The sequence below is a fragment of the Notolepis coatsorum genome (assembly GCF_963971535.1).
Source record: "Notolepis coatsorum genome assembly, chromosome: 19".
NCBI classification, from domain to species: Eukaryota; Metazoa; Chordata; class Actinopteri; order Aulopiformes; family Paralepididae; genus Notolepis; species Notolepis coatsorum.
Genome location: NC_140183.1, coordinates 40214509 through 40228546, shown reverse-complemented (window position 1 = coordinate 40228546; position 14038 = coordinate 40214509). Strand labels below are relative to the sequence as shown.

The following is a 14038-nucleotide window of genomic DNA, read 5'->3' as shown; positions in this document are numbered from 1 at the left end:
TACTGGCCAATTGCGAGTGCCCATTCATATCCCATCTATCTGACTGAGAGGAGGGGTCGTGCCCTTATATGGCAGTTATGACCCTATATGGAGCGCGGCTGGGGGCTCCCGTACGAGCCAGACTGTTTAGTGTCACTTTCACCAAATTCTAACTATGAATCTCAGAGATGGGACCGACAGTCGAAGGGTGAAGTACACTTGACTGGCAAAGCTTTTTGCGTGTAAACACGCTGCTTCTACCAGAGCGCACACGGCTTGTGGTGCATGGACGCGTTTCTATTCCAACAGCAAGAGGAGCGAGGACAACTTTTCGGGATTGCGCTTTACCATTTCTGGAAGTTTGTAACGAAAACTTTGCTCACCGAATAGCGTGAAATATGGTCAGTAGTACCAATTCGAACTACTCTAAAGAAAGCATCGAGCTTTGCGATCAAGATAGTTCTCTTGAATCCTAATCCAAGCATGAAGCATCGAGCTTCGAGATAGACCGAGTGAGCGACTGATATACAAAATATAATTGTCTGCAAAAAGACAAAGCGGCACATAAAGCGGCACGTTTTGGAGTCGCGCAAACAGTTATGAAACAGTTCTTTCACCAGTCTATACGTTGAATTCTATTGACTTTTCCAAGAGGTCAAACTTTCAAGAGAGCGCGTTTATGGATTTCTGGGCAGAAAGAAACACGGGGAGTTGTACGCTTCATTCTTACGCAATGATCATGTTGACACCTTGCTGGTTTCATAAACTTTGATAGAAGTCTATATAGAAAATAATTTCTAATAAATATAGAAAAGCGTGCATATTACATAAACATACATCCAATTGGCACATTGATTCTTGAAGTGGGAAGCGCCTTTTCACCCTGCCTGTTTCCCCCCCGACGTCAGGACGGATCTCTATCTCCTCCCCGAGCTACGGAGTCTGCCTCTCTCTGTGCTTTAACCAGAGTGTTTAGGATAGCATGGCAATGGTAGTAAACCAGTGGCAAGAGAACATTACGGATCCGGGGTCCCAGCTCCAGATTTGCGGCCAGGAGCCCGGCGGGACACCGGGTACGCCCAACGGTTCCACCCCAGGGAACGATGCACTTTCCGGGGACAAGATCCCCAACGTGGACTGCATGGTGTGTGGGGACAAGTCTAGTGGCAAGCATTACGGTCAATTCACCTGCGAGGGATGCAAAAGCTTCTTCAAGCGATCGGTGAGACGGAACCTCAGTTACACATGCAGGGGAAACCGCGACTGCCCCATCGACCAGCACCACCGGAACCAGTGCCAGTACTGCCGGCTGAAGAAGTGCCTAAAAGTAGGCATGAGACGGGAAGGTAAGGCACTGACTGCCCTCGGTACGTGTCTGATCGATTGATGCATGTCTGTTGTCTGTTCATCTGTCTGAATTGTACATGTTCATATTTGTTTACGAGTTGTTTTGTGCGTAAAGTTGTGCGTATTATGCGCTTGCAGTTGAGCTATATTCATGTTTCTAGCATGCCCTGCATTAGGCCTATAACAGCTTTCATAATACATAACCAAGACCACATTGTTAAACGTGTGTCCTGTTCATATTACTAGTACTAGTAGTACTCAGTAATATATTATTTAAAAAAAAAAATGTCTATCTTTGTCCCCCTTTGTATGGTGTTCGCTATAAGAGGCCGCTGATACATTATTGTTAGTTGTATTGTATGATTAACGGGTCAATTAGAGCGAACGAGGACCAGTGGCGACTGGCAAAGTGTTCACGAAACACAGCGTTTTGCTTCTAATCATCAGCCAGCAGCAACATCGCTGTGTTCAGTCAGGCAAATCATGGACCAGTGGTAATTATTATAATATGCGAACCAAAATAACCCGAAATGTCTCTTGCTGCTATAGCCGCGTGACACGAGTAACGGGCTATAAGCCTATTGGTGTATTACGTTTGGATTCCGTACAAATGGATTATTATGGATTTATATGGTGGGTATTTATTGGACAGCTCAAAGTCCCTTTATAAGCAATAGTCTGTTTGGTTTTAATGTTACGCGTTGCCATAGTCAAACGGATCACTGGCAGGCCGATTGTCCTAAAACGATGGAACTCTGCGAAAAGCTTGTATAGCCGTTATATCACCCATTTTATTCGACTTAAATCCACTTCATTTCTTTGAAACTTTGAAGCTTCAAATATTTGTGCTTGGCCTTATGAACCCTAATATACAAATACGGTGGAAATACCCGTCCTGCCTAAGATGATCCCTAGAGGGATCCCGTTAGTGCACCACCATCAGTTCGTGTAGTGTATACAACACACACAGACACAGTCTTACATCTTACTTCATGTATAAAGCACCCGCAGGGCAAATTGACTCGGTCATGCCCCTTTCTGACTGAATGAACCCGAGGAAATCGCCTGACGCACCGCAGTCTGTTGACCTTTCATCCACATAAACAAGTCCTAGTGTCTCTGCCCTTTATTACACATGATATATTAATGAATAAGGACCGTGTTAAATAGGATTCGTTTTGCTATTCAAATTATGTCATGTCATCATAAGCAAATAATGATCCCATCCGAATTTGTGCTGCTTTACAGGTGCATGTAAAGTTGTAGTGCGCGCGAAAAACTTAAATATAGACTACCTCAACCTCACTTTGGCTTTGGCACATGTGCCAACTTCTCACATGTCAGTGCATCTGAGGTCAAAGGGACGCGAAACTGCCTCAAATTGTCCTACAGCAGTCCGCCTGAAGTTGTTCAAATTCTCAATGCATTTAGATGTAGCCTTGAATTTAATAAAATTGGACTACATGATAACGCGCATGCATTAAAATATATATACTTGTTTGAAAGCCTAATGTGGAAGTGAAAAGAGAGAAAAATACGAATTGGTCCAACTTGCTCAATGTGCACGTATAGCCATACTTTCACAATTGGGTGCATTAAGTTGAATTAAACCAAAGGACGTTGTGGAGCTTTGAATCTCTAAAATCGAATAATTACTAATGATATCCTAACCATTTTTGTTGAAGGTTGAATCGTCGAATGTTGAACATAATGCAAAACCTTCAAAACAAATAGAATTGTATCATAGTACATTTATAATCCCCACGTCACGTGGATACTTGGAACATTCTATAATACCGGATATTCATTTTGAACATTTTAATAGCCAATTTGAAACTTTAAAAAAGCCAGCACTGTTGTGTGTATATGCCAATGCTCCATTTCGTCCTATAGAGGTCATACATAAGTCATGCATCTTCAACATTATGCAATGGCGTGGCTTGACAAGCAAAGGGACACATTCTGAGTTAGAATCCCTTGAAATCTTAATTATCGCGTTGTTTTTTTATTTCCAAAAACACAATAATTTTTAAATAACAGTTCAGTAGGCTATCTGAATGTTTCAATAATACAATTAAATATATATATATATAATTCTGCCTAATGCATTTGACAATACATTATTAGGTCAATAATATTTAGGGTTGAAATGCACTGACAAATTCTTATTTGGAGACTTTTGGTGGAGGGGGGTCAAAAGTTGAAGAACTTGTGACTAGTGCTGGTGGCAGAGATAACTTGCCAAGTCAATGTGTAAGAAAAGCCTGCCACTGGAACAATTATTCATAAAGGTTAACCGTTTTTTTTGGGTCTAAAATAAAGTAGAAATACATTACATAGCCTGAAGGTTATGTTTGTGGATACCAGCGGAGCCCTTTTGTTGTCCAAGGAGATGACCCTTTCCCTTCCAATACACCACTCCCTAGTGGAGGAAACCTGCAAAACCTGCAAAAAGAATATTTTAGAGCCAAAACATATTAGCATATTACTATTCAAACTCACAATATGCTTTAATACATTATAATTATGTTTATCATTATATTGTACATGCGGTTAGTGTGCTTTTCTAAAGTTTTGTGTTGCATGCTGTAATCACGATCGTCTGGCAATGCCAAAATCACAAGTATTCTGATGGCTGTAATGTTACCATTGCATGACATATTCATTTTTCTACAGGCTATATGCAAAATGTTTGGTTCCATGGGAGGAACTCTGGCATATATGAATATAGGTTATATAGGTTACGCTGAATATAGGTTAAGATTTAGAAGAACATCACGCAGGGTGGTGTGATACCCTATAGGGTTTGGGGCAGTTGTAGGAGGGCAACACACATCAGAGTGGTTCTTTGTGGGTGAAGTAACAATTCGACAGAACACCTTGGGCATTGTTGCCCATCAGAGGTTCTCAAGAAAGGTTTTCCTTTTATAACTTACAGATGGCAGTTTCTCTTGACCTCAGGGGACGTTTGACCTCAGTTCTTTAGACTACTCTACCTGTACTTGTTTAGCACCAACCTCTTTGTTGTCAGTGTAGCATTCCTGTCTGAGATGAGAAGAAACTAGCAAAGCAAAGTAAAACAGGCCTCTGACGATTCCTTTCCTTTTGATTGAAGTGGAGGCAGATTTTCATTCCAAAAGAAAAATCTATAAATCATTACCACCTCGTGTTCCTTCCACAATATTTTCAAAGTACATGAGAAGTAGGTGTTTTCCCCCTATAAAATTGTACCATTTGATAAATCTAAGTCTTAAGCCAATACCCAATAACATTCCCCACAAAGTTTTGCTTACGCGCCTTAAGATAGGTATCACATTTTCCAAAGGGCGGATGTTGCGTCTCGGATGAACCGAATGGAACTTTACTTTTGCGAGAACAATAAAAAAAAAATGTGTATGCCGTTTTATGAGCAAAAAGACAAAGGATTTGGTATTTCACTTTGTTGATAACACAGACAAACACCATCATCACACATTAGTCTGGTCTGTTGTGGGTTTTTCTCGAATTACAATTTTGAGCTTGGGCAGGCACAGATGCACATGCACACACACGCACACACATACACACACACACACACACACACACACACACACACACACACACACACACACACACACACACACACACACACACACACACACACTCACACACACGTACACACACACTCACACGCACAAGGTAAACATTTCAGACCTCACACTGTATCGACTATGAGCGAGCATAAATTGTTGCAGATACAGTTTACTCGCTAATTCTAACCCAAAACTCTGTGATTCAGACACACACTCTGTGTAACTGCTGGCCATGACCCATAGTTTCACACCAACCAAACACACACCGTGGTGGCAAATATAGGCCAGTGGAAACTAAAACATTAATAATATACAGGTTCAAGGCAAAGTCCAAATGTGAGGGCCGACCTTAGGGCTCTTCACTGAGTAAATACCCTACTGGAGCGCTGAAGGCTAACAGCCTGTGACTAATCCATACTCCACATTGGGCTTGTAACAGCAGGCAATTTGACATGGAAATACTGTAGTGTGTGTATGCGCCCCGCGGCTGTGAAAACCTTTTACCTATCACAATAACACTGCTAGTTATTGACATATTCAAATATCCCTTCCACCCCTGACACAAGGCTTGCAGGCTAACTCATTACCAGAGCCCTCCTCGGAGGAAAATGGCTTCCGTTGACAAAGACCTTGCTGTGTCGCTCGGCGCCTCCGCCTACTGCCCATCTATTAAAGGGACACACCAGAGCTGGTCTTACCCATAAACCTGTGCCCCGAGGTGGACTTTAACAAGAATAGCATGTGGAGGAATGGAGCGGTCGGATACCTCAAGAAGAATAGGATAACCAGTATAACACACATGGACTACTCAGAACTGGCCATTCTTCACCCTTTACTCTGCTCTTCAGTGTACACTGTACATGGTCAACAATATAAAAATAAAAACATTTAATGTGACCATCTCATTCACCGCTATTGAACAGTAGGCGTTTTTGGTTTATTCCAGGTTGTATTCGACCCCGTTAGTCTTAACCCTTTCAGGTGTGGAGTTTTGTTGATTTTCTTTTCCCCACTCAAAATTCGACCTTAGAATCCTACCACTCTCACACAATGCTGTTGTGACATCATCATCATCATCATCATCATCATCATCATCATCATCAGGACGTTCGGTTCTCAAAATTCTAACTGTGGCAGTGTTGATCAGTACACCCAGAAAGGGTTAACAGATGTTGACTGAGCAATGACCCTTTTTGCGGAGTGACTGAAGCAGTTCAGCCTGTTTTCCCTGTGACACTCGGGTCACGCAGGAAATTTGCCTCCACAGTCTTAACAGCTGATGCCTGAGTGTCAGTTGTTTGCTTTGCTTGTTTACTCCACTCAATTTATAGAGATTAATGAAAGATTAAGAGACGCAAGTGTGGAGATGGTCGGACAGGGTGGGTGAGAGCTGCTGGGCGCCACGCCGGGGTGATTGTCTGTCACTAATTCATACAGGCACCAAATGAAAGAAGACGGAAGAAGCTGCATTTATGTGGCTTGATGCTCCAAAACATTATGGTGCTATTTCCAAATAAGTATCATGGTGTTTCCATCAGTTTCATGGTTTAAATTGGATTGTATCATGGTATTATTTAAGTACAAAGGTGTGGCGATAAGTGGCTTTTTTTTACAACAGCAGTAGCCTATAGGTACATTACAGTGGCCAGTACCTATAGGTACATTACTTATACAGTGGCCAGTACCATGCAGGTAAAACTGAAATGACCGTCAAATTACCGTAAGGGATCCTCACACCAACCTCTCTCTCCACCTCCTCTACCCTCCTGGTCTGTCCTGCATCTCTGATAATGCCTGTACCTTGAAACCGCTTCCTCCTTGACACAGTCTCTGTGCTTTTCTGCTCAGTTTGGACACTTGTTGTATTGTGTCTCTTCACGCTCAGTACATAATGCTGTACGTCTCCATTTCAGGACGTTTCCTTTTTATCTAATTTGCCACTCTTGACATTTCTCACTCTCTCTCTCTCTCTCTCTCTCTCTCTCTCTCTCTCTCTCTCTCTCTCTCTCTCTCTCTCTCTCTCTCTCTCTCTCTCTCTCTCTCTCTCTCTCTCTCTCTTTGCCTCTGTCTCTGTCTTTCTACCACTCTGCTGGTTTGCGTAGTGTATGAGCTTGTCTCTTAGGGGTTCGGCTGATGCCTTTTGACAGTGTTCATTTTTTGTGTGTGCCGCTCCTTGCCTGAGGACTTTGGCGTGTTGTGTGAGACAGCGCTGACCCCGTAGGTCAGAGTTCAAGCCTCAGCTAAATGAGTCACTGTGAGAGCCACAGGAATAACACCTGAGTGTCACATCACACTCTGCCCTCGGAGTGGGGTCACGCGCACACACGCGCACACACGCACACACACACACACACACACACACACACACACACACACACACACACACACACACACACACACACACACGTAAACACACACGTAAACACACAAATACACTTGCACTGACGTGCATAGATAGGTACACGCTCAGACACACACAGACATGAATGATATAGATAGACACATGCTTTTGAACACAGACACACAAACAATTAAGCTGTGTAGCAGAGTTTGTATGGGGCAAGTGTAGTCTTAAAAAGTGTTTGTTTTCCGCGGTTGTTGGACGTTTTAGAGCCAGGCAAGCTACTTATCATGCTCAACAATTAGACTGAGCCAAATCTGTTCTGTGTCTACACTTGCCCCAGCGCCGTGACCTCTTAGACCCAACACTGATAGGCCTTAATTGTATTTAGCGGCCACAACCCCTCTAATTCCACCAGCAGTCTGAGCGAACGAGGCTAACCCAGGACAGCCGAGCAGTGAACCATTTCCCTACAGCCATGTGCTGAAGTGGCGCTTTGAAAAGCAGCAGCTGAAAATGTCCCATGATACCTGCCCACCCGGCCCTCCTCTAGCCCCCTGTCTTCCGGACGTACCATTGCTTCAGTGAGATGCCCCTTCTGTTGAGGGATTTGGAGGGATTTGGAGGTTCTTTTGAAGGGGTTCATCTTTTATTTTCTTTCTGGAGGGACAGCCCTGGCCAATTACACTATAAGCTAAGCCACGGCTGACCAATTAAAAAGCAGGAAACCGATTATAGCAGGCACCAATTCTGACTCCATACTCCCATTTCTCTCTCTTTCTCCCTCTCTCCCTCTCCATCTCCCTCTCTTTCTCACTCTCTCTCCCCCTCTCCATCTCCCTCTCTTTCTCTCTCTCTATCTCTTTCTCTCTCTTTCTCCTTCTCCCTCTCTCTCCCTCTTTTCTCCCTCTATCTCCATCTCTATCTCTATCTCTTTCTCTATATCACCCTCTCTCCTCTCTCTCTCTCCCTCTCCCTCTCCCTCTCTTTCCCTCCCCCTCTCTCCCTCTCTCTCCCTCTATCCCTCTATATCTCTAAAACGTATTTCCATTGCGGTCCTTGGTCTCAGACAGACAGGCAATACAAAACATGACCACAAATAACAATTTGACAAACTACATAGACATGTACATTTTAAATGCAGTACAAACGTAGCTACAGACAACAATGCATCAGACAACATTTTCATGCATTTTAAAATCTAGTTTAAAAACTCCACAACATTGTTGAGGAGCCATGATTTGACTTTTTTCTTGAAATTGTGTCGACTACTAATGCATTTTAGCTGTGAAGGTAGCAAATTCCAATTTGTGGCTCCCCAGAATTTAAAAGAACATTTGCCCATATTTGTTTTGAACCTTGGAATACACTGGTCGGTAATGCTGGCTCTGGTGTTATGGGTATGCATGTCCCTATTCCACTGAAAATAATTAGTAAGATAAGTGGGGGCCCTATTATTATAAATGTTTTGAACTATATTTAGCTGAAGTTGAACGGACCTGGCTTCCAGAGGGAGCCAGCCCAACAACTGGAAGTGTTGTTTGCTCACATGTGCTCTGGAGGCTAGTCTAGTTAATCGGATGAGTTTCTCTCTCTCTCTCTCCCTCTCTCTCTCAGTCTCATGAACCAGCAGTAGACTAGGAAATAGGGAGTGCAATACGTCTTCAGACAGACATACTCAAGTACTCGCCAACCAGAGCCACTAGCAGCCTCCACAATGAGGGTTTTGAGAAGTTAAGTGTGGCTCGAGTGGATTTGCTGTCTGAAGGATTAAGCGTTAATCAATACGAGGCCAGATTAAGGGGCTGGGCAAGATGGCCAAAGTAACGCTATTTCATTTTCCAGTACAAATTACAATATGAAATGTTTTTATTAGTCATGGATGACTGTATTTTTATGATATTGTAAAAATCCACAACGTTCTATGGATCCATGATGATATTTCTTAATATTTGGTATACCTCCCAGCCCTACTTAAAATTCACAATTCCCTATTATTTCATTTTATAACACCCACAGTAGGAGCCAGGGGACAAATAATAACTAATCAGGGACTATACTGTATGTGTATATATATATGTATCCGTGTAGGAACAAATCGCTGCTGGCGGGACAAAACCTCATAACTCCATTTAATTTTTTTATTTTTTTTTATATAAATCAACTCCGTAGATCATCCTCCATATGTGTGTGTGGGTTTTACAAAGTTTAAACAATGGGAAAGCATTAAACCGATCATCTGTCCTCCTAACTATATTCACCCTCAAATCTGTGTTCGTTTTTTTCATCTGCTGAAAAGTTGGGTTTTTGGAGTTATGAGGTTTTGTCCCGCCAGCAGCGAAATATAATTTAACTAATAGTTAACCTTTAGAACAGGGGTCTCAAACTCAATTTACCTGGGGGCCGCTGGAGGTAGAGTCTGGGTGAGGCTGGGCCGCATAAAATATTCCACAAAAAAAGGGTTTCAAGTATTCAAAAAAAAAAGTACAACTGATCCAATCTTCTCAATATTTAGCAATAACATTTCAGAACATGAACGGTTCTTCAGAATATGAACGGTTCTTCAGAACATAGATTTCTCAGTGGTGTCAGTGGACTCATCCACATGCAGCTATGGAAATGCACTGTGCATTTTTTTTTATTCTATCACAAAGCTGTTTAATCAATTCACCAGCCAGTATTTCAGTTATTCTGGTTGCTGTGCGATCTGAGGGGGATTTGCTTTTGTTTGCCTTCAAACATGGTCATCACTTCAGTCATACATTATTGTATTATGTATGCATCAGAGAGAGAGAATGGCTTCTTGTGTTTAGCCAACACCCATGCCACCCATGGTTGCTTTTTCTCGTTGTGACATAGATTTAACAATAATTCTGCTTGCAGCTTGATATGATGATTTCATTCCATTTATTTGTGTGGTTCTTAGCACTGAATTTTGAGGGAAGGTTGCAACAAAATAACTGTGTTTTGTTTCGTAGTGGCGTTTCAAATTGCCACTCTTCACAAGAGCTACCGTTTCTTGGCATATTAGTCACATTGGTTTGGTGCTGGACTCAGCTGCACTACTAAAGCTACCTAGCATGTCCTATATGCTCTGTAAATACTATGTACAGATACCGAGATGTCACACCATGTTACCTGTTACCTGTTTATTGCACAATGTTTTTTTTTTATTGGATTCTATTATATGTTGTACCACTGTATTGCACATCGTCGCGGGCAAGACCACCCGCATTTCATTGGATACTTGTATGCCGTGACTATTAAAACTCTTGACTTGACTTGACTTGGATGAACGCATATTTTTCAGTCCATTCACCTTTGAATTGCAGTCGACTTTTATTTTACTGGCCATCTTTGAAGATCCCATATTTTTCTGCGGCCTGCCTGCTGGCGAAACTAGCTACATTGATCTCACAGAGATAAAACTGGGAGCGAGGCTACTGTAGATGCGCTGTCAACTCTCTGCTCTGACTCGGACTGAAAGAGACGACACACATTCCGTGAAGACCCGCCCTACTCCCCTACTCTGCCTCTGATTCGCAGACTGTGGGTGGGGGGGAGAAACTCTTGACGGGATGCTGAATGTGATTGGACCAGACCCGTACACAGACACAGACAGACAGTGGCAGTGCAGCCGGACATGCAGAGCACTGCTTGCAGAGGAGATTTAGCGAGGATGCATTTTCCTTCCACTTTACTTGGTATCACTCCGGAATCCCGTTTCAACCAAGTCAAGTGATCAAATAAATAAAACTTCCAAATCGCGCAACGACTCGGCAACAAGTTGCGTGCGGGCCGCACTAACACTAAACTTTGATGTCAAGTAGGGGGCCGCAAAATATCATCCCGCGGGCCGCAATTGGCCCACGGGCCGCAAGTTTGAGACCCCTGCTTTAGAAGGAAGCAGGTAGAAAAGTTGCGTCATTGGCAAAGTAGGAGCCATTCTGGAAGGATTTCACTGCAATGAGACATGAGGTCTGAGACTTTAATATACAGCTTGGTGCCTCATAGATCTTCTGTGCGTTGTTGTCATTTGACAAGGCCTGGTTCGTTTCATTTAAATAAATGAATGCTGTTTCCTTTCCCGTTCACCAGTAATGTTGTCCTTTAAACTGCATGTGGGCTGAGAGGTCAAATACAATTTTACAGGTGATGTCGGGTGACGTGATATGCGAAGCTAAGCTAGTTTTGGCTAGCAATTTCTTTCCCCAATTCAAAACCCCCTGCTTTAGCGCAGAGAGCTTTCTCTACAGACGAAGCTAGGAGTGATCTGTTAATAGTTCATTAATTTCCCTATCGCTACAGGAGATCCCAGAGAGACGCGAGCAGCTGGAAATATGAGTCCCTTAATCAGTTCCTATGTACTTAATCATTATTATTATGTCCCCTTAAGTATAGTGTTGCAATTATAGGTGACAGTTCTTTACAAATTTACATTTAATTTCCTTCGCAATTCTCTTCCTCAGAGCAGTCTATTTAGCTTTTCTTGAAGGGATATTTCTCCCTGTTTTAAAGGGATATTTAGTAGAACAAGTAAGCTAGCGACCACTGCTGTCCCTGTCGTCCGCCTTCACCACCACCACCACCATTCCTCTCAGGTGTCAGGCTCCCGATTCACTTCCATTCATTTTGAGGACCTAGTCTAATAAATATCATACTTCTGAAGTATAAACAATTCTGAGTCAAAGGTACGTGTTTGTTTTGGCATTTATTTATGTGTGTTTACAGATTAATTACCTTTGAAAAATAAAAGCAGATCCAGTCAATTTGTTGTAGGCTTGAGTGTGCTGTGTATCTTTGCCCTGCATGGAATGTTTGGAGAGTGGTTACCACGGTTACCTGCTGCCTTGCTGGAAGAAAGATTCTAAACATTCTGTTAACAGTTGGTCAACTACACCTCATGTGGGAAATAGTACCTATACTCATAATCTGAAGACAGCTCCAAATTTGTTTTACTTTTGACTCAGAAAAATATATTACACAGAATAATATATAATAATATAAGTATGATATTTTGACTTGGTCTCAAAATGAATGGAAGTGAATGAGGAAGCGGACACCTGGTGGAGGAACGGTGGATGGATGGTGAGATGACAGGGACAGCAGCGGCCGCTAGCTTACTTGTAGATGACTTTACAAGGTAAGACTGCAGATCTGTTTTTACAAGTACTACTAAAGTGAAATGTCACTTTAAGTTTGAGGAATCCTGTCAAGAAAAGGCATTGTGTGGCCTGGCTGGAGTGTGATCTGTGCACAGTTGAGACGAGCGCCGTGCCGTCCCGCGGGTGAGTGGTGTGGAATGTCCTGTTGTGCAACGTTGTCTTTGTGACAGACAGGCCAACACCTCCCCATAGCTACACCCAGCGAGACGCTGTTATTTGCCAAAAGAAGACACCGAATTATTTTTCCAGGTTGGACTAAGTTCACAGGGGTTGTATTATGGGCTCGACACCTTTTTTGTTTTTTTGTTTAGGAAGGTATCTTTCTACGTGGGCGTAGAATTAATGGCATTTTTATGATGTTCCTGAGTGATTTGACCTCATGGTTTTTTCTTTTACGCGCTGCGGTCCGCTCCATTGACACAGCTGCTGCGTCCGAGGTGACAGGTGATGCCGAGTTGAAAGCATTTTCCAAACCGTGGTCTTGCCCGACCCCCCCCCCCCCCCCCCTTCCTCTCCCACCTGCCCCCCACCCTCTCTCACACACACACTCCTCTCTCTGCTCTCAGCCTCCACCTGTCTCTCCATGTAACCATTCCATCTCAGAATCTCATCTCATGCTATATCCCAGGCTATGAAGGCCACCTCTTTTATCTTCCTTTCCCTCCTCTACCCCCCACCCTGCCTGCCCTCACACTCTCTTTCTTCACCTTATCACTCTCTCTTTCTTCACCTATCACCTCTCTTGCTTTTCACCCTTTTACCTAATTTCTTTCTTGTACTCTGCCTCCCCCTACCCCCCCTCTCTCTCTCTCTCTCTCTCTCTCTCTCTCTCTCTCTCTCTCTCTCTCTTCTCTCTCTCTCTCTCTCTCTCTCTCTCTCTCTCTCTCTCTCTCTCTCTCTGTAACAGTAGATGAAGTATTATAGTGAGACAGTGGGGATGACTGAACAGGTGTTTTCCAAATGGGCCTTTGAGCACTAGCCGCATCATCAGCGTTCAGCACAGGGGGTGGGGCGTGTGTGTGTGTACATGTGTGTATGTGTGTGTGTGTACATGTGTGTTTGCGTGAGCTTGGCCCTGTGGCCCTCTTCGCCTCCGGCTGAGCCATTTGGCTGTGGGGGAGGAGGGGGAAGTGTATATGTTGTGTGTGTGTGTGTGTGTGTGTGTGTGTGTGTGTGTGTGTGTGTGTGTGTGTGTGTGTGTGTGTGTGTGACTGTGACTGTGTGTGTGTGTGTGTGTGTGTGTGTGTGTGTGTGTGTGTGTGTGTGTGTGTGTGTGTGTGTGTGTGTGTGTGTGTGTTGTGTGTGTGTGTGTGTGTGTGTGTGTGTGTGTGTGTGTGTGTGTGTGTGTGTGTGTGTGTGTGTGTGTGTGTGTGTGTGTGTGGTAGGTGTGAAGAAGCATAGCGTCTTTTACCGGCTGCTGCTTGTCATTACTCATTGATGCACAGCAGCACAGAGAGGCAAAGGGGGCCTGGTTCGGACCGGTTGGGAGGAGACAAGATTGCCAACACGTTTAGAGCAGGAGAAATGTCACCCCCCCCCCGCCCCCCGCCCCACCCCCCACACACCCCTACACTCCCGTACCTCCAATCCCCTCTTTGGCCCCTTCACTGCTCCACACTGCAAAAAAACATCCC

At 43.6% G+C, this 14038-nt stretch overlaps 1 protein-coding gene across 2 annotated transcripts in view; it reads left to right on the top strand.

The window, feature by feature from the left end:
- The first annotated feature begins 210 nt into the window (after positions 1 to 210).
- The window catches only part of nr2f5 (nuclear receptor subfamily 2, group F, member 5), a 37284-nt gene continuing 23456 nt past the window's right edge, over positions 211 to 14038 (top strand). Inside the window, exon 1 of one of the 2 annotated variants that reach the window (XM_084336496.1) lies at positions 211 to 1325. In XM_084336496.1, the coding sequence (XP_084192622.1) occupies positions 962 to 1325 (364 nt within the window). In that variant the 5' untranslated portion in view covers positions 211 to 961. Of the gene's footprint in view, positions 1347 to 14038 lie in introns of both variants that reach the window. The other variant, XM_084336495.1, reaches the window with a different exon arrangement.